The sequence below is a fragment of the Mesoplodon mirus genome (genome assembly GCF_964341445.2).
Source record: "Mesoplodon mirus genome assembly, chromosome: 14".
Classification (NCBI taxonomy): domain Eukaryota; kingdom Metazoa; phylum Chordata; class Mammalia; order Artiodactyla; family Ziphiidae; genus Mesoplodon; species Mesoplodon mirus.
In genome coordinates, this window is record NC_138990.1 from 79,401,633 (window position 1) to 79,414,854 (window position 13,222).

Sequence of the window (13,222 nt, forward strand, 5' to 3'; positions counted from 1 at the left end):
ACCGGAGCACGAACCCGTGTCCCCTGCATCGGCAGGCGGACTCTCAGCCACTGCGCCACCAGGGAAGCCCTATTTTCTTTTTTTAAATTTTGGCTGTCCTGCTTGCGAGATCTCAGTTCCCCCACCAGGGATTGAATCCTGGGCCTTGGCAGTGAAAGTGAGGAATCCTAACCACTAGACCACCAGGGAACTCCCATACTTAGATCTATTTTTATATGTTGGGTTTCCATATAAGATTAAATTTGAATAAAGCATTCTATGCCTTCATAAGGTTTGAAAACCGCTGTCTAATAAAAGAACAAAGTGAAACTGAGAAGCAGTCTGGTATCATAATATTGAACTGAGGGCTCATGTAGGGTGGGCCCAGATCACAGAATTCCTGAGTGGCAGGGCCATGTTTGAAACTGGGGTTGTCTGATTTCAAAGCACAGAGTCTGGGTTCAGATAGGTACATATACTGAAGAGGTGTGAAGCAACATCATGCTGCTGCAAGGGAAGTGGTGAGCAATGAGGCTGGAATCGTTAAGCACCTACTCTTGTTCACTTGACTAAGGGCAAACCGGGCAAAGACAGATTGGTCTGGATTTGGAGGAATCGGTATAAATGCACGATTTCATGTGTCTGTACCATCGCAGCTCTGTCCACTGAAAAGGCCTACAAGCAATGATACACCAAGCCTCATTCAATGGTGGGGTTAGCAAGGGTGTCTGCCGCCTCCTGCCCTCCTGGCAGGCTTTTCTGTCACATTCTATTGCGGTCTCGCCACAGACCAGATATCTTTCATCTGCCTGCGCCTCCTTCAGCCGGGTAAGCGGAGCCCCCAACTCCTGCCACGCCTTAAGGAGAAGACCGCAGCGGCCGCCACCTCGGCGGCCATTTACGCCCGGCGAAGCGCCGGGGACAAAACGCCGACAGGAAGAACCTGCCTGGGCGGTGACCCTGAAGGCGGAGCTTGAACCGAAGCCGGAAACGGCGCCGTGGGCGGGACTCCAACTTTGTTTCTTATTGGAGCTCACCGCTGCCAGTCTCGGCCTCCTCCCTCCGGTCCTCACCTCTTCCGCGCCGGCAGTCAGTAGGTGGCGGGCAGGGGCGGGTAGGGGCGGACGGCCACTTCCGGGTGGGGGAAAAAAGCTGGGCCGCGGGAGGGGCCGGGAAGAGGGAGGAGGAGGAAGAGGAACCGACGGACGGCGGCGGCTGTAGGTTGTTCGGTGGCGGCGGCTCCGGCTCTCTTACGGGCGCACTATGGACAGCCAGGGCCGGAAGGTGGTGGTGTGCGACAACGGCACCGGGGTAAGCTCTTCGCGGGGAGGCTGCAGCGGCTACAGGCTCGCGCAGGGGATGAGCGAGGAGCGCGCGGGCCCTTGGCACCCGGGACTGCACCCCTGGGCCCTCGGCTCCCGGGGCTGCACCTCTGGGCCCTCGGCCCCCGGGGCCAAGGGGCCAGGGCCTCGCTTCCCGCCTCCGTGGGTGTGGCGCGCGAGAGGGTCGGGCTCCTTGGTTTCCCCGAGCCCGCCACTCCCGCAGCTCGGGGTCAGGACGGCGGGCGAGGCCGGCACTGGATGGGGTTCCCACCTGCTGCCCGGCCGGGGCCGGCCCCGCACTGGAGCCTCGGGATTCTGGCTAAAGGGCCGGAGGGGTAAAAGGCTGGGTTTGTGTGTTCCAAAAGGGCTCCATTCCCCAGGGTCGCCGGTGTGTAAAAAGAAGATCAAGAGGCCTTCCTCTTCCTGTATAGTTGAAGATACAGAACGGGAGGCAGGAAACGGGTTTAAAGAAAAAAGGGAAGTGCTGTCATGCAGCGAACCTCAGTCCTTTCGCAGTGTTTGTTTTTTTGTTTTCTTGTTTTTTGAGGGAAAGGGAGACCAGATCGGCAGCGCATCATTTACTTTTTGTTCTGCATGCTGGAAATTTGGCCCAGGTGCAGCCCCGCAGAGACCAGTGTGTTCCAGTGGTTGATCTTGCACCCTTTAAGGCCCAAGTGTTAATTCCACTAACCTTAGGGGAAGTTAATCAGTTTGGGTACCCCTCCTCCTTTTTTTCCTTACTTGCAGAATACAGGTAATGTTAGTATTTAAGATTCTAAAATGCAAATAATTGTAAAAATCTGAGTAAAACACTGATTTAGAAATTATTTGAAAGTTGTTTCTTTCAATCACCCCCCACACACCCCATTTTAAAAAATGTATTTTGGGCAGCAAAGTCAGCAAATTAGAAGACAGAAGTGTTATTATTTTGGATGAGTTCTGTAGTGATCACTTCCCCCTACATTACAACAAGTCCTAACCATCTTGGAGCTGCAGTATTTTGTGACTTTTATCCCCTTCCATAAATGTGATAGATGAATTAAAATAGATTTTATTTGAACTTTAAAGCCCTTTGGAAACTGGATTGTTGAGGGGGAAAAAGAGCTGATATTCACTGCTATAATGCTGCCCTTGATTGAATTTGTTAGACTTTTACAAGCAATGATGATATTAGCTTTATCTGACTTAAGTTAAAAACGGATGAGAGTAAGAAGAGTGTTATCATTTAATGGGACATCCATACAAAATGGAATAGTACTTAAAGAAAAGGAGGCAGGTCCACCACTATAGGAACATTTTTAAGATCTATTGTTAAGTTTAAAAAAAAGTTGTACAGCAATTCCATTTATGTGTGTGTTCTTTATTAAAGATATTTATGTGTCCACAAATGTATGTGTATATGAAAGTTTTGGCGGAATTCATAAGAAATGTATGTTCATAGTGGTTACCTGTGAGACTAGGGATAAGAGTGAGGTAAGGTGGGAAGGACTTCATCACCCTTCTGAATTATTGGAAAACTGTTCTTTGCTTTTTAACAAACCATGTATTGTTAAACTGTCTTTAAATGAAATTAACTATAAACATGTATTACTTCTACAGTTAAAACTCAGTTAATGGTGCTTTTTAAAAAACATTAGCCTGATCCCCACTGTAGTCTCATATTGACCTCTAAATAAATGTAAATCTTTAAAAGTTGACGTTAATATATTTTGTTTTGTGAATATGTCAACTTTTTTCTTTAGAAATTGAAGTCAGTTATGTTTTAATGGATTCCTCCTCTTTGAAGGACAGTGAACCCTGTTTTTGTAGTATATGTTTTTTCATAATATTTAGGGGGTTTTTTTCTTCTTCTTTTTTAAAAAAATTTTCTTTTTGGCTGCACTGCATGCAGGATCTTAGTTCCCCGACCAGGGATCTAATCCGCGCTCTCCGAGGTGGAAGCGCGGAGTATTAACCACTGGACAACTGGGGAAGTCCCATAATATTTAGTTTTTATGTTACTATTTCATTAGTTTATCTGTGTTAGAAAACTGATTGTATATTATTGATTAGTCTTATGTCTAATCCATAATTTAAGAATCTTGTTTCTTAAGACAAAGGATCAGTTACTATGACATAAATAGAAAAGTGTAGTTAATTCAAACAAAAACTTACATATTTGGTGTTATGTTTCTAGTTACTTTAAAATTTTTATCCAGATTTTCTATAGGACATGGTAGACTTCAAATGAAGAAACAGCTCTGATGTGGTATGTAGTCATGAATGCTGTGATATTTCTGAAAATTTAGAGAATTAGGAACCACTTAGATTCTGTATTTCTTATGGTTATACTTCACAGTCTTTTTGATTTTATTTAGGTACCTGAAGGTCTAATGATTCCTCTATGATTAAATAAAGAAGATATTAAAATTAAATTTCTGAAAACTTATGGGAATAATTGTTACTCCAAAGCAATTTGCCTGTTACACATTTTAGTTGTTAAAATTATAGGTATTTGAGAACTTGATTTTTTTTTAATTTATTTATTTATGGCTGCGTTGGGTCTTTGTTGCAGTGTGTGGGCTTCTCATTGCGGTGGCTTCTCTTGTCGCGGAGCACGGGCTCTAGGCGTGCGGGCTTCAGTAGTTGTGGCGCGTGGGCTCTAGAGCGCAGGCTCAGTAGTTGTGGCGCATGGGCTTAGTTGCTCCATGGCATGTGGGATCTTCCTGGACCAGGGCTCGAGCCCGTGTCCCCTGCATTGGCAGGCGGATTCTTAACCACTGCACCACCAGGGAAGTCCCGAGAACTTGATTTTTTAAGCCCCTCTGGCAGGCCCTAAATCGAATGCCCTAAGAGTAGGTGAGTTCTTGTGATCACATGCCAGATGTTGGTCCCGCTCTTCTTCCTCACTAGCTCCCAAGCTGACCACTGTCTCTTTTCCTCCTAGAGGAGGAAAAGCTCATCCATATCCAGTACTTCATGCATTTCACCTTCATAACCATTCAAACCTAAAATGGAGCCTTCGTCCAAACCTGCACCTAAAATAGAGCTGCAGAAAGTGGCCAGATAGGTGAAAATGTGGAGATCTGCTTAGGCTTGGGTGCCTTTCAAGAGTTGGGCCTGGGCCCCTGGTGTTATATATTCTTTTACCAAACTTGGGTGATTTCGTCAACATTGAGTTAGTTCAGCAACAGTGAAGACTTCTGGAGTGCCTCCTGTGTGACTGGTATAATTTTTAGGGTCTAGTGATACAAAGTAGATTATAGTGTTAGGTAATTATACTTTTACAATTCACATTTGTAGTATTATGGCCTTTATCAGGCTTATACAGATTTATATGATGAATTTAGGAGTGTTTGAATTAGAAACAAATCAGAAACAGGTTTGGTTTCACCCTATAAAATGCTTTGGAATAAATATAATAAATATTTTGGTGGTCTAAGATCAGAATAATCACTATGCAATTAAATTAATATGTCAGTACCATCAATTTAAATTAATAAAGGAAAAATACAAATTAAATAAGCCCAAATGAGGCTTTATAAATCCCAGTTTATTTTTTGAGGGAGAAAGGTACTTTTAGAGCAAATGTAGATGAGCTTTTTTTTGTTGCTTGAAAGAACATTATATTGTTCATGTTCTTACCATTTGATGACTCAGTAGGAAGTAAGGGAGCCAGTTTAAACCACAGTGCTATGAAGAGGAAACTATATATGGTAAAATCTATTTCTTAAACACAGCCTTACTGCACACAATGAGAGAACTAAGCCACCAAGTCTTAAAATGATTGGAGTGGAGGGAGGTATCTCCAGGATTAAAAATGATACCAAGCAAATAATTTAAAAAAGAATATTTTCTTTGCATTTTATTACATCGTGGTTTAGATGTTTTAAAAAATACTTTTTACAAGAAAGGAAACGCCAGGTTGTCTGTTGGTTATATGTTATTGAGAAATAGATCACTAATTATTTTCTTGTTATTATAACTATTAATGCTTTCACGTTTGAAATAATGTGAAATAGTGCAGCACTTGCCATTTTGACCAAACACTAGTACCCTGTAGTAAATGCTAGCACTGGATTACTATGGCAGCATCTACTTCCAATAAGCTACTGCTTAAGCAGAATAAATGATTTCATTAATAAGTGATTGGTATCTTTAATTTGAACTAGAAGCCAAATTTCTATTTTTTATAAAGCACAGGAATAGTAGTTTGCAATTATTTTTATAGTTTCAGGAGTTCTTAATTTTTTGTCATCTTACCTCAGGCACTTGGCAAATATTTTGTCCCATGAAGTATGCTCAGACAAGAATTTCAAGATGCAAACTACCCATCTATAATTGTTCAAATTATAATCAGTAAACATTGAGTGATGTGATTATGGATTTACCGTGTTGCACGTTTCCTAGTGTGTTTGGCTCAGAATGAGGGGAGGCACGTCAACCTTCGCAGCCTCCTCCCTGCACCAGGACTTGGCTTACGCCCCATCCCAGGCTCCTGCCCCACCTGTACCTTATGTTAACGATTTCTCACTTAAATCATTTGTTTACATTTAATATGCTAAAAAATGCCCTTACAAACTTGTAGGTTCTTTTTTCATTCATTCTGTCATTTTTTTAAAGAATATTTATACCCATGTGAGCATGTTCAGTCTTGTGAATGGACACTTTTGACCCACCCAGTGTCCTTATCTGTTCATTATGTTAATACATAAGAATTTAATGTCTGCATTGTATTTGGTTTCTATACTTGGAACATATGTATAAATTATGACTAAAGCTGGTGATCATGACAAATTTTATTTATGTAGAAATTTGGATATGGTGTGGTAATGAGAAGAGATTCTCTGGTTTTGCATCTGATTTCAGTTCACGTCAAGTGAGCTGGCTTTCGACTTAAGGACAAAAGCGAGTTTGATTTAGAAGAGAAGCGTGTGAGAGGTTTTTTCATTTTCTTTTAATTTGAATAGACTAGAAAATACTAAGTATTATTCTTTTCCTCTGTGGCAGTTGTCACTCCAACTCTTTCTGGGTCACATTGATAAATTATTTGGGAAGACATTGTGGAAAAATGGACTAGCATTTCTGAATTCTGTTGAACACATTTTTAGGGTGGGAAGTATATTGCTCTTTATCAACAACTATTCAAATGGAGAGAGAGGTATGAGCAAGCAGGTAATCTATTGCATATGCCATCATATCACAGTAATTTCTGCCTTGGAAGCTAATCTGGTCAGAATTGTATCATAGTTTTAGAAATGGGTATGTGGCTAAATAGTAAACTGAGCAGGACTAGGTTTTGTGAGTTTGGAAGAAAAGCTATCTGAGCAGTGTGTTTTTTCTTTTCTTTTTTTTTTTTTTTGCGGTACGCGGGCCTCTCACTGTTGTGGCCTCTCCCGTTGCGGAGCACAGGCTCCGGACGCGCAGGCTCAGCGGCCATGGCTCACGGGCCCAGCCGCTCCGCGGCATGTGGGATCTTCCCGGACCGGGGCACGAACTCGTGTCCCCTGCATCAACAGGCGGACTCTCAACCACTGCGCCACCAGGGAAGCCCTGAGCAGTGTGTTTTATGTAGGTTCTAAAATGTAAACGTGAACTGAGGAGATACGAATTCAGGTGGTATTGGAAATATGCAATTTTTAAATTTTGGGCAGATTTTTCATACCAGTAGCTTTAGTCTGCTAAAGACATGACTTCAACATATTTTTAAGAGCTCTATTTATAGAAGACTTGAAATTATGCATGGCAGAATGTTCTAGACTATTTATAATTAAATGTGGTTCATCAGCATCATTTCCAACAAGATTGTTTTTGCAGTAGAAAAATTTTATATTTTGGAGGGTTAGTCAGAAGTCAGTGAGTTTCAGGTAGTTACTAACCTTTACCACTATCAAACAAAACGGTTCCTTGTATGTAACAGCTTTCTGTCCACTTTTGTGTTATTACTATCATGCGTCACATTCAGATACTGTTTTTCTCCTTAATTCTTCTAAGAGAATATGGTACCTGAAGCCATGGGACAATAGACTTTCTCACTATTAAACGTATTCTCTAGGTTAAAATAATCATAGTATCATACGAGTCAACAGCAAAACTTCTAATATTTATTGATCAGTTAAATAATATGCATTTAGTATGTGTCAGACACTGTTCTAGGTGCTTGGGATTCATCAATAGACACAAAAATCCTTGCACAGTGTACCATACATTGAATAAAGGCTTGTTAAGGGAGAGGGTAGAGACTGATTGCATTTCCTTTCTTTTATAGCTTCTTCCTCCCACCCTGAAGTTTTAAACTGCCTTTTCCTTGTAATGGCTGCTCTTAAAAATAAGACTAAACAGACTGTATTATTGGTATAAGAATTAAAAACCCTTGGTTCTATTTTCAGTTTTACTGTAGATTGTTAAATCTCCTAGTATATCCGTTTCTTATTAATAAAATGGAAGTATTATTAGAATCAGTGATATGTCCTCATTGGAGAAGTACACTATCTGAATATGAAATTATGTCATTTGGTATTACTGAATACGTTTGTCTAAATATAAAGATGTAAATAGCCCAAAATGCCTAATAAATGTTTATTTTAACTTGATGCTAGTCCAGATGCCATTTGATCTTCCCATTTTCAAAAATGGGGTTGCTTAAGTGAATTGCCAGACATGAATGAAAAGCTGCTTTATTTCTGTTCATTTTCTGACATTTCTCTTTTAAAAATCCTTAGCATTTGTTGAGTGAATTTGTCCCTTCCCCGCTGTGCATCAAGGCAGTGGGCTCCAGCATGAACTGCTTAGCTTAGCTCCCTGTGGTGGGGAGACCTAGGCACTAAAGAAGCAGTTGACCAGTAAGGAAACGGGAACTCTGGTGGTAGTGCCATAAAGGAAATAAATGGAGGATATGATAGATGGGGTGACTACTTTGGGTAATTTGAAAGCAACAAAAGTTTAAAATATTGTATAAATGCAAAGCGGTACTTTTCAGATACAGTTTTTAAAAGGATAATATCATAAATACCTTGACACTAACCCACTTTTACTGTTCTTTTCCAGTTTGTGAAGTGTGGATATGCAGGCTCTAACTTTCCAGAACACATCTTCCCAGCTTTGGTTGGAAGACCTATTATCAGATCAACCACCAAAGTGGGAAACATTGAAATCAAGGTAATATTTTATTTATTGATAAATGAGGAGCAAAACCTGTGAGGTGTTCTTTGAATTAAGTAGTTTTAAAATGTGATGCCTTGAAAAGCAAAGGAGGAGGGCCGAATTTCTTATATTTAAAATTTTTATCAACACCTGAAGAAAGGCACCAGAAACTGAAGTTAATTTCATCTGACTTTAAGTATAGCTTGATGCCATTACTCTCTGAATGAAATAAAATACTTAGTAAGATTTTTATGTTGATGTGAATACTATATTAGTGACTTAAAGTCCTGTTACCTAATATAATTTTTAAAAGAAATCAGCCTGGTATTTTTATGTCTTTCAGTTCCATATATTTTTCTATGTTAGTGTCTCTTTGGCACCTAAGATTTTTCCTTCCCATGTTCTCATGGCCTGATCCCCCTACATTTTTATATAGCTAGTCAGGAAACACAGGATATAAATCTTATTGGTTCCTCTTTTCACCAGTATAACTGATTTCCATAGTGTGCAGGAGGAAGCTGTGCAAGTCTTTATTTGGCGTTGTATTTATCTTAGCACGAGGAGAGGGGAGGGAATATTGTCATTGCCTTCCTACTGTACTTAACATGAGAGACTGGATGTTAAGGATGATAGATTTTTATCTTCTATTAAAGGGATTGGAAATCAAGTGGGAGTTACAATATTGTAGAAGAAAAAGAACAGTCAAAAGTCAGTGGTCACCAATTGACTTAAATTTTTCAGGTGGCCTAGGGATCAGGTTATACAAAATGCAGTAGCATTTAGGGGCCCTTTTACTGAATCGTTTGTGAACGGACTAGCATTGTTGGACAGTCCTATCTGGACAGTCCTTGGCAAGACTTCACTGAACTGTTAGTGTGTGAGTTAGCGTGTGCCTCTCTGGAACGTTTATTTGAGATGTCTAGGAAGGCGGTAATAGGTGGTAGAGGTTTGCTACTTGGGGGCTCTCTGCTGTTGGGACTAGAGAATTGAATTACACAATGAATAAAAATACAAACTGAAATTTAGGTTCTGTGTTAATTTTTTAAAGACTTAAAAGAGTGAATGATTCTGGCCTCTGTTTTGTTATGTTACAATCAGAAGGGATACTCAATATGAGAGGTTTTTTGTTTTTGTTTTTGGGGTATTTTTAGGGTCTTTTGGGAATTTTATGGAATTCTGTATTCTCTTTTTGTGAACTCCTTTCGTTCTGATTGAATGCAATCTTAAATGAAAACTTAAAATTTAGCTAATAATAGTGATAAGGATAAACTTTTTAATGATGTTGGAAGTCACACTTCTATTCAGTATCAGCCTTTTAAAGAAGAATGGCTTTTTTATATACTTTATGGATAATAACATTTTTGAGGTATTAAGATACATCACATATAGCTATTTTTATTGACCGGCATAGTCACAATCATTACCATTTTCTTGCTTTTTAAGGCCAAGTGATAGAAATGAAACTAGATGATATTCTAATAAGACATTTTTGCTAAGGAATTCCCCAGTAGCATTCCTTGTATGGTTTGTCAGTCTGTGTTCGGTTGGCTCACTTCTGTTCAATCTGCTTAATTTAACCTTTTAAGTCTTTGAAGTTAATTTGTTCTTCCAGTAGAAGACAGTGAAAGAAAACAGACCTGTGTCAAATTTAACTTGACTACTAGAGCTTGGAAAGTCAACTCTAAATACCCTTTACCTACTCAGCTAGACTTTTTCTGCTATTTATTTTCCTTAATTAAGGTTCTTAAATTCAGTAATGAATTAAAGAAATTTGACTTTTTTGGAATTCCTATGCCTAGTGGATTGATTTATACCTTTTGTGTCTTGTTAGCTAAAATGTGGTAGACTAAAAACTGGAAATTTAAATTGTTTAATGAGTTTATTTTCATTCAGGAGTATTAACTGTCCATGCTAATTCGGCCCTAATTGTTAACTCCGTAAACTGTAGTAGTACTGCATCTGACCTCGACCTAATTTGTCTCTATTGCTTGTATGTTTAAAAATTTCAGTGAGGATTTTATTTAGGCCTTTTCTGACTCTTACTTCTACCTTCTCTCTCTTCACCTTTCTTGACCTGTTGAAGTAGAATAACAAAAAGATGGTAAGTGAGGTTACACACATGCTCTCTGTTTGTTTTCCACTTTTGCTTGGTGGGACAGTAGTTGTTGTTTTGTGTCCCTTTGGTATTGGGGAGGGGGGGTAATTCCATATTTTATTTTTTAAATTTTTAAGTACTTTGATTTTTAACCTTTTTCATTGCTTCAATTTGGTAGCAACTAATTAAGTCCTATACTTTCCTGATTGCATACAATGGACCACATCAGAACTAATTACTAACATAGTTTTGAATTGTTTTCCTTGTGTTTTTTGTAGATGAATGTTATGATTAAAATGGAATGTGGTGTGCATTTTATTAGAAACCAAGTGGCTTTATTTAGGATATGTGTGATCCAGAAAATTGGGGTGAAGTTGTTGCATTTGGATAAATCCACTTTATTGACCATTGTTAAATTGAACACTGCCTGTCATAGCCTCTATATATATGTGTATATATTTGCATCCAGTACAGTATCATATGTGTATTTAATAAACTGAGTAAAATTTTAATGTGCAAATGAACTATAAATAGTAAAGGGGGAGAAAAAGAGATTGACTTGTTTCCTATATTATCCTTACCGGTGAGCAGATTTTGCATTATCTGAGTATAAATAAGAAAAAGGTGAAAGCCTTGTAAGACTTTCACATAGACAATAGATTCTTCCTCTAAATAAATACCATTGTGTGGCACCTTTTTCTTTTGAACTAGAACTAGGCGCATCCCAGGCAATTGACTCTTTCATCATATTTTTCTGTGATAGTCAAAGTGCTTTCTGTAGTAGATATTTTCAAGTTTGTTTGTTTTTAATATTATTTGTAAGCAGCTTTGACAGAGATTAATATCAGGCCTTTCTAGTGATATGTATTTTAACTAGTAACAGTAACTTTGTGAAGTTTTCTTTTGAATAAACAAAAGCATTTAAAAGTGGAAATTCCTACATTTATCCTAAATAAAAGATCATGCATTTGTCTTAAAATCTGAAGGAGATTAAGAAAAAAGTGTACTTGTAGAGAACAGTGTAGGCTTAATGTTTTTTATGAAATTTTGTTCTAGGAATTTAATTGTGGTTTTAAAGTATATTTGCTCTACTTTTAATTTGAGGTGACATTGTTCAGAATGATTCTTGGCAAATCTCATCTACACTGCCTGCTTTTCATAAAATATAAATGCCTTTAAAACAACATCTCAGACAGTTACTGTAATTTTTCATTGTTTCAGGTAATAGGTGATGGTTTAGGCTTGGTCCAATGATGAGGTGGGTGGTAAAAAACTAAGGCCTGATCTGATGATGGCTTATAATTTTGGTCTTGGAGTTGTGGGCAAGTTACGTAAAGCTTTTAGCATTTTGGGGTTTTGGAAGTTAAAATGTTCTAAGGAAAACTATATGTTTTGGGATTTTTTGAAATAAAATTTTAGATATGGATACATTTTTAAATTAGGTAGCTTGAGTTAGTCAAGACTATTTGCACTAATTTGATAAGTTAATACTCGTTTTCTTCCATTTTAAATGTCCTCTTTGGGCTTCCCTGGTGGCGCAGTGGTTGAGAGTCCGCCTGCCGATGCAGGGGACACGGGTTCGTGCCCCGGTCCGGGAAGATCCCACATGCCGCGGAGCGGCTGGGCCCGTTAGCCATGGCCGCTGAGCCTGTGCATCTGGAGCCTGTGCTCCGCAACGGGAGAGGCCACAACAGTGAGAGGCCCGTGTACGACACACACACACACACACACACACACACACACACACACACACACACACACACACACACACACACACACACACACACACACACACACACACACACACACACACACACACACACGTCCTCTTTGTTCAGAGGGATGGTAAGATACTCAATGCCAGATGTTTTTTTCAGTTAATTATTTATGGTATGTGTGCCCTAGAAGTAGATCCATGACACTTTTATTTTGAGTTGGCATTAGATCAGACATACATAAGCCCCTATTCTTGCATGGAATAAAAACTAAACAGTCTGATGAAATCAGACCAGACTTATACTAAATTTGTTGAAATGTAGTTGTGAATATATATCGATGATATAAACCATCTAATTATCTGATCTGTTATTACCTTGTATAACACAAAGAAAGATATATTCTAGAAGAAAGTAACAAAATTGTATATTAAGTTATATTGATGGCCAAAAGTAATATATGTACTTGGAGGTATAAATGCCACCCCCTAACATTTTATTAAGAAGTGTTTAGAATACACGGCAAAGTTGAAGGAATTTTGCAGTGAAACCCATACATCCATCACCTAGATTATGATATTAATGTTTACTATACTGATATATCACATATCTATCCATTTATCCATCTGTCAGTCCATCAGTGTATCTTGTCTTTTGATGTATTTGAAATTATCAGTATACTTCTCCATAAGTAATTCAACAAATGCATGTCAGTTACTAGAGTTCACAAATATAGATTTTTAGTTTTGCATTTTCCTATCAGATGATTCTAACTAGTTAATATTTAAGCAATTTGAGTATTAAATTATGGTAAATTAACTTTATACAAAATTAGTTGCAACAGAAAAGTTTTAGTGAACATTTCTAGCATGTGCTTTAACTTTGTTTTTCCTTTTTGTTGTTGCTTTCAGTGGATTTTCCAGAAATCTGTTTGTTTTTTATTGTTGTTTTAAGAGTCTTCACCCTTGTTTATCTCTTCTCTTTTTTTT

At 38.6% G+C, this 13,222-nt stretch overlaps 1 protein-coding gene across 1 annotated transcript in view; it reads left to right on the top strand.

The window, feature by feature from the left end:
• Nucleotides 1-1,107: 1,107 nt before the first annotated feature.
• ACTR2 (actin related protein 2) overlaps nt 1,108-13,222 on the top strand; it is a 36,982-nt gene continuing 24,867 nt past the window's right edge. The window contains exons 1-2 of the mRNA XM_082642138.1: nt 1,108-1,290; nt 8,328-8,438. Of these exons, the coding sequence (XP_082498264.1) occupies nt 1,243-1,290; nt 8,328-8,438 (159 nt within the window). The 5' untranslated portion in view covers nt 1,108-1,242. The remainder of the gene's footprint in view (nt 1,291-8,327; nt 8,439-13,222) is intronic.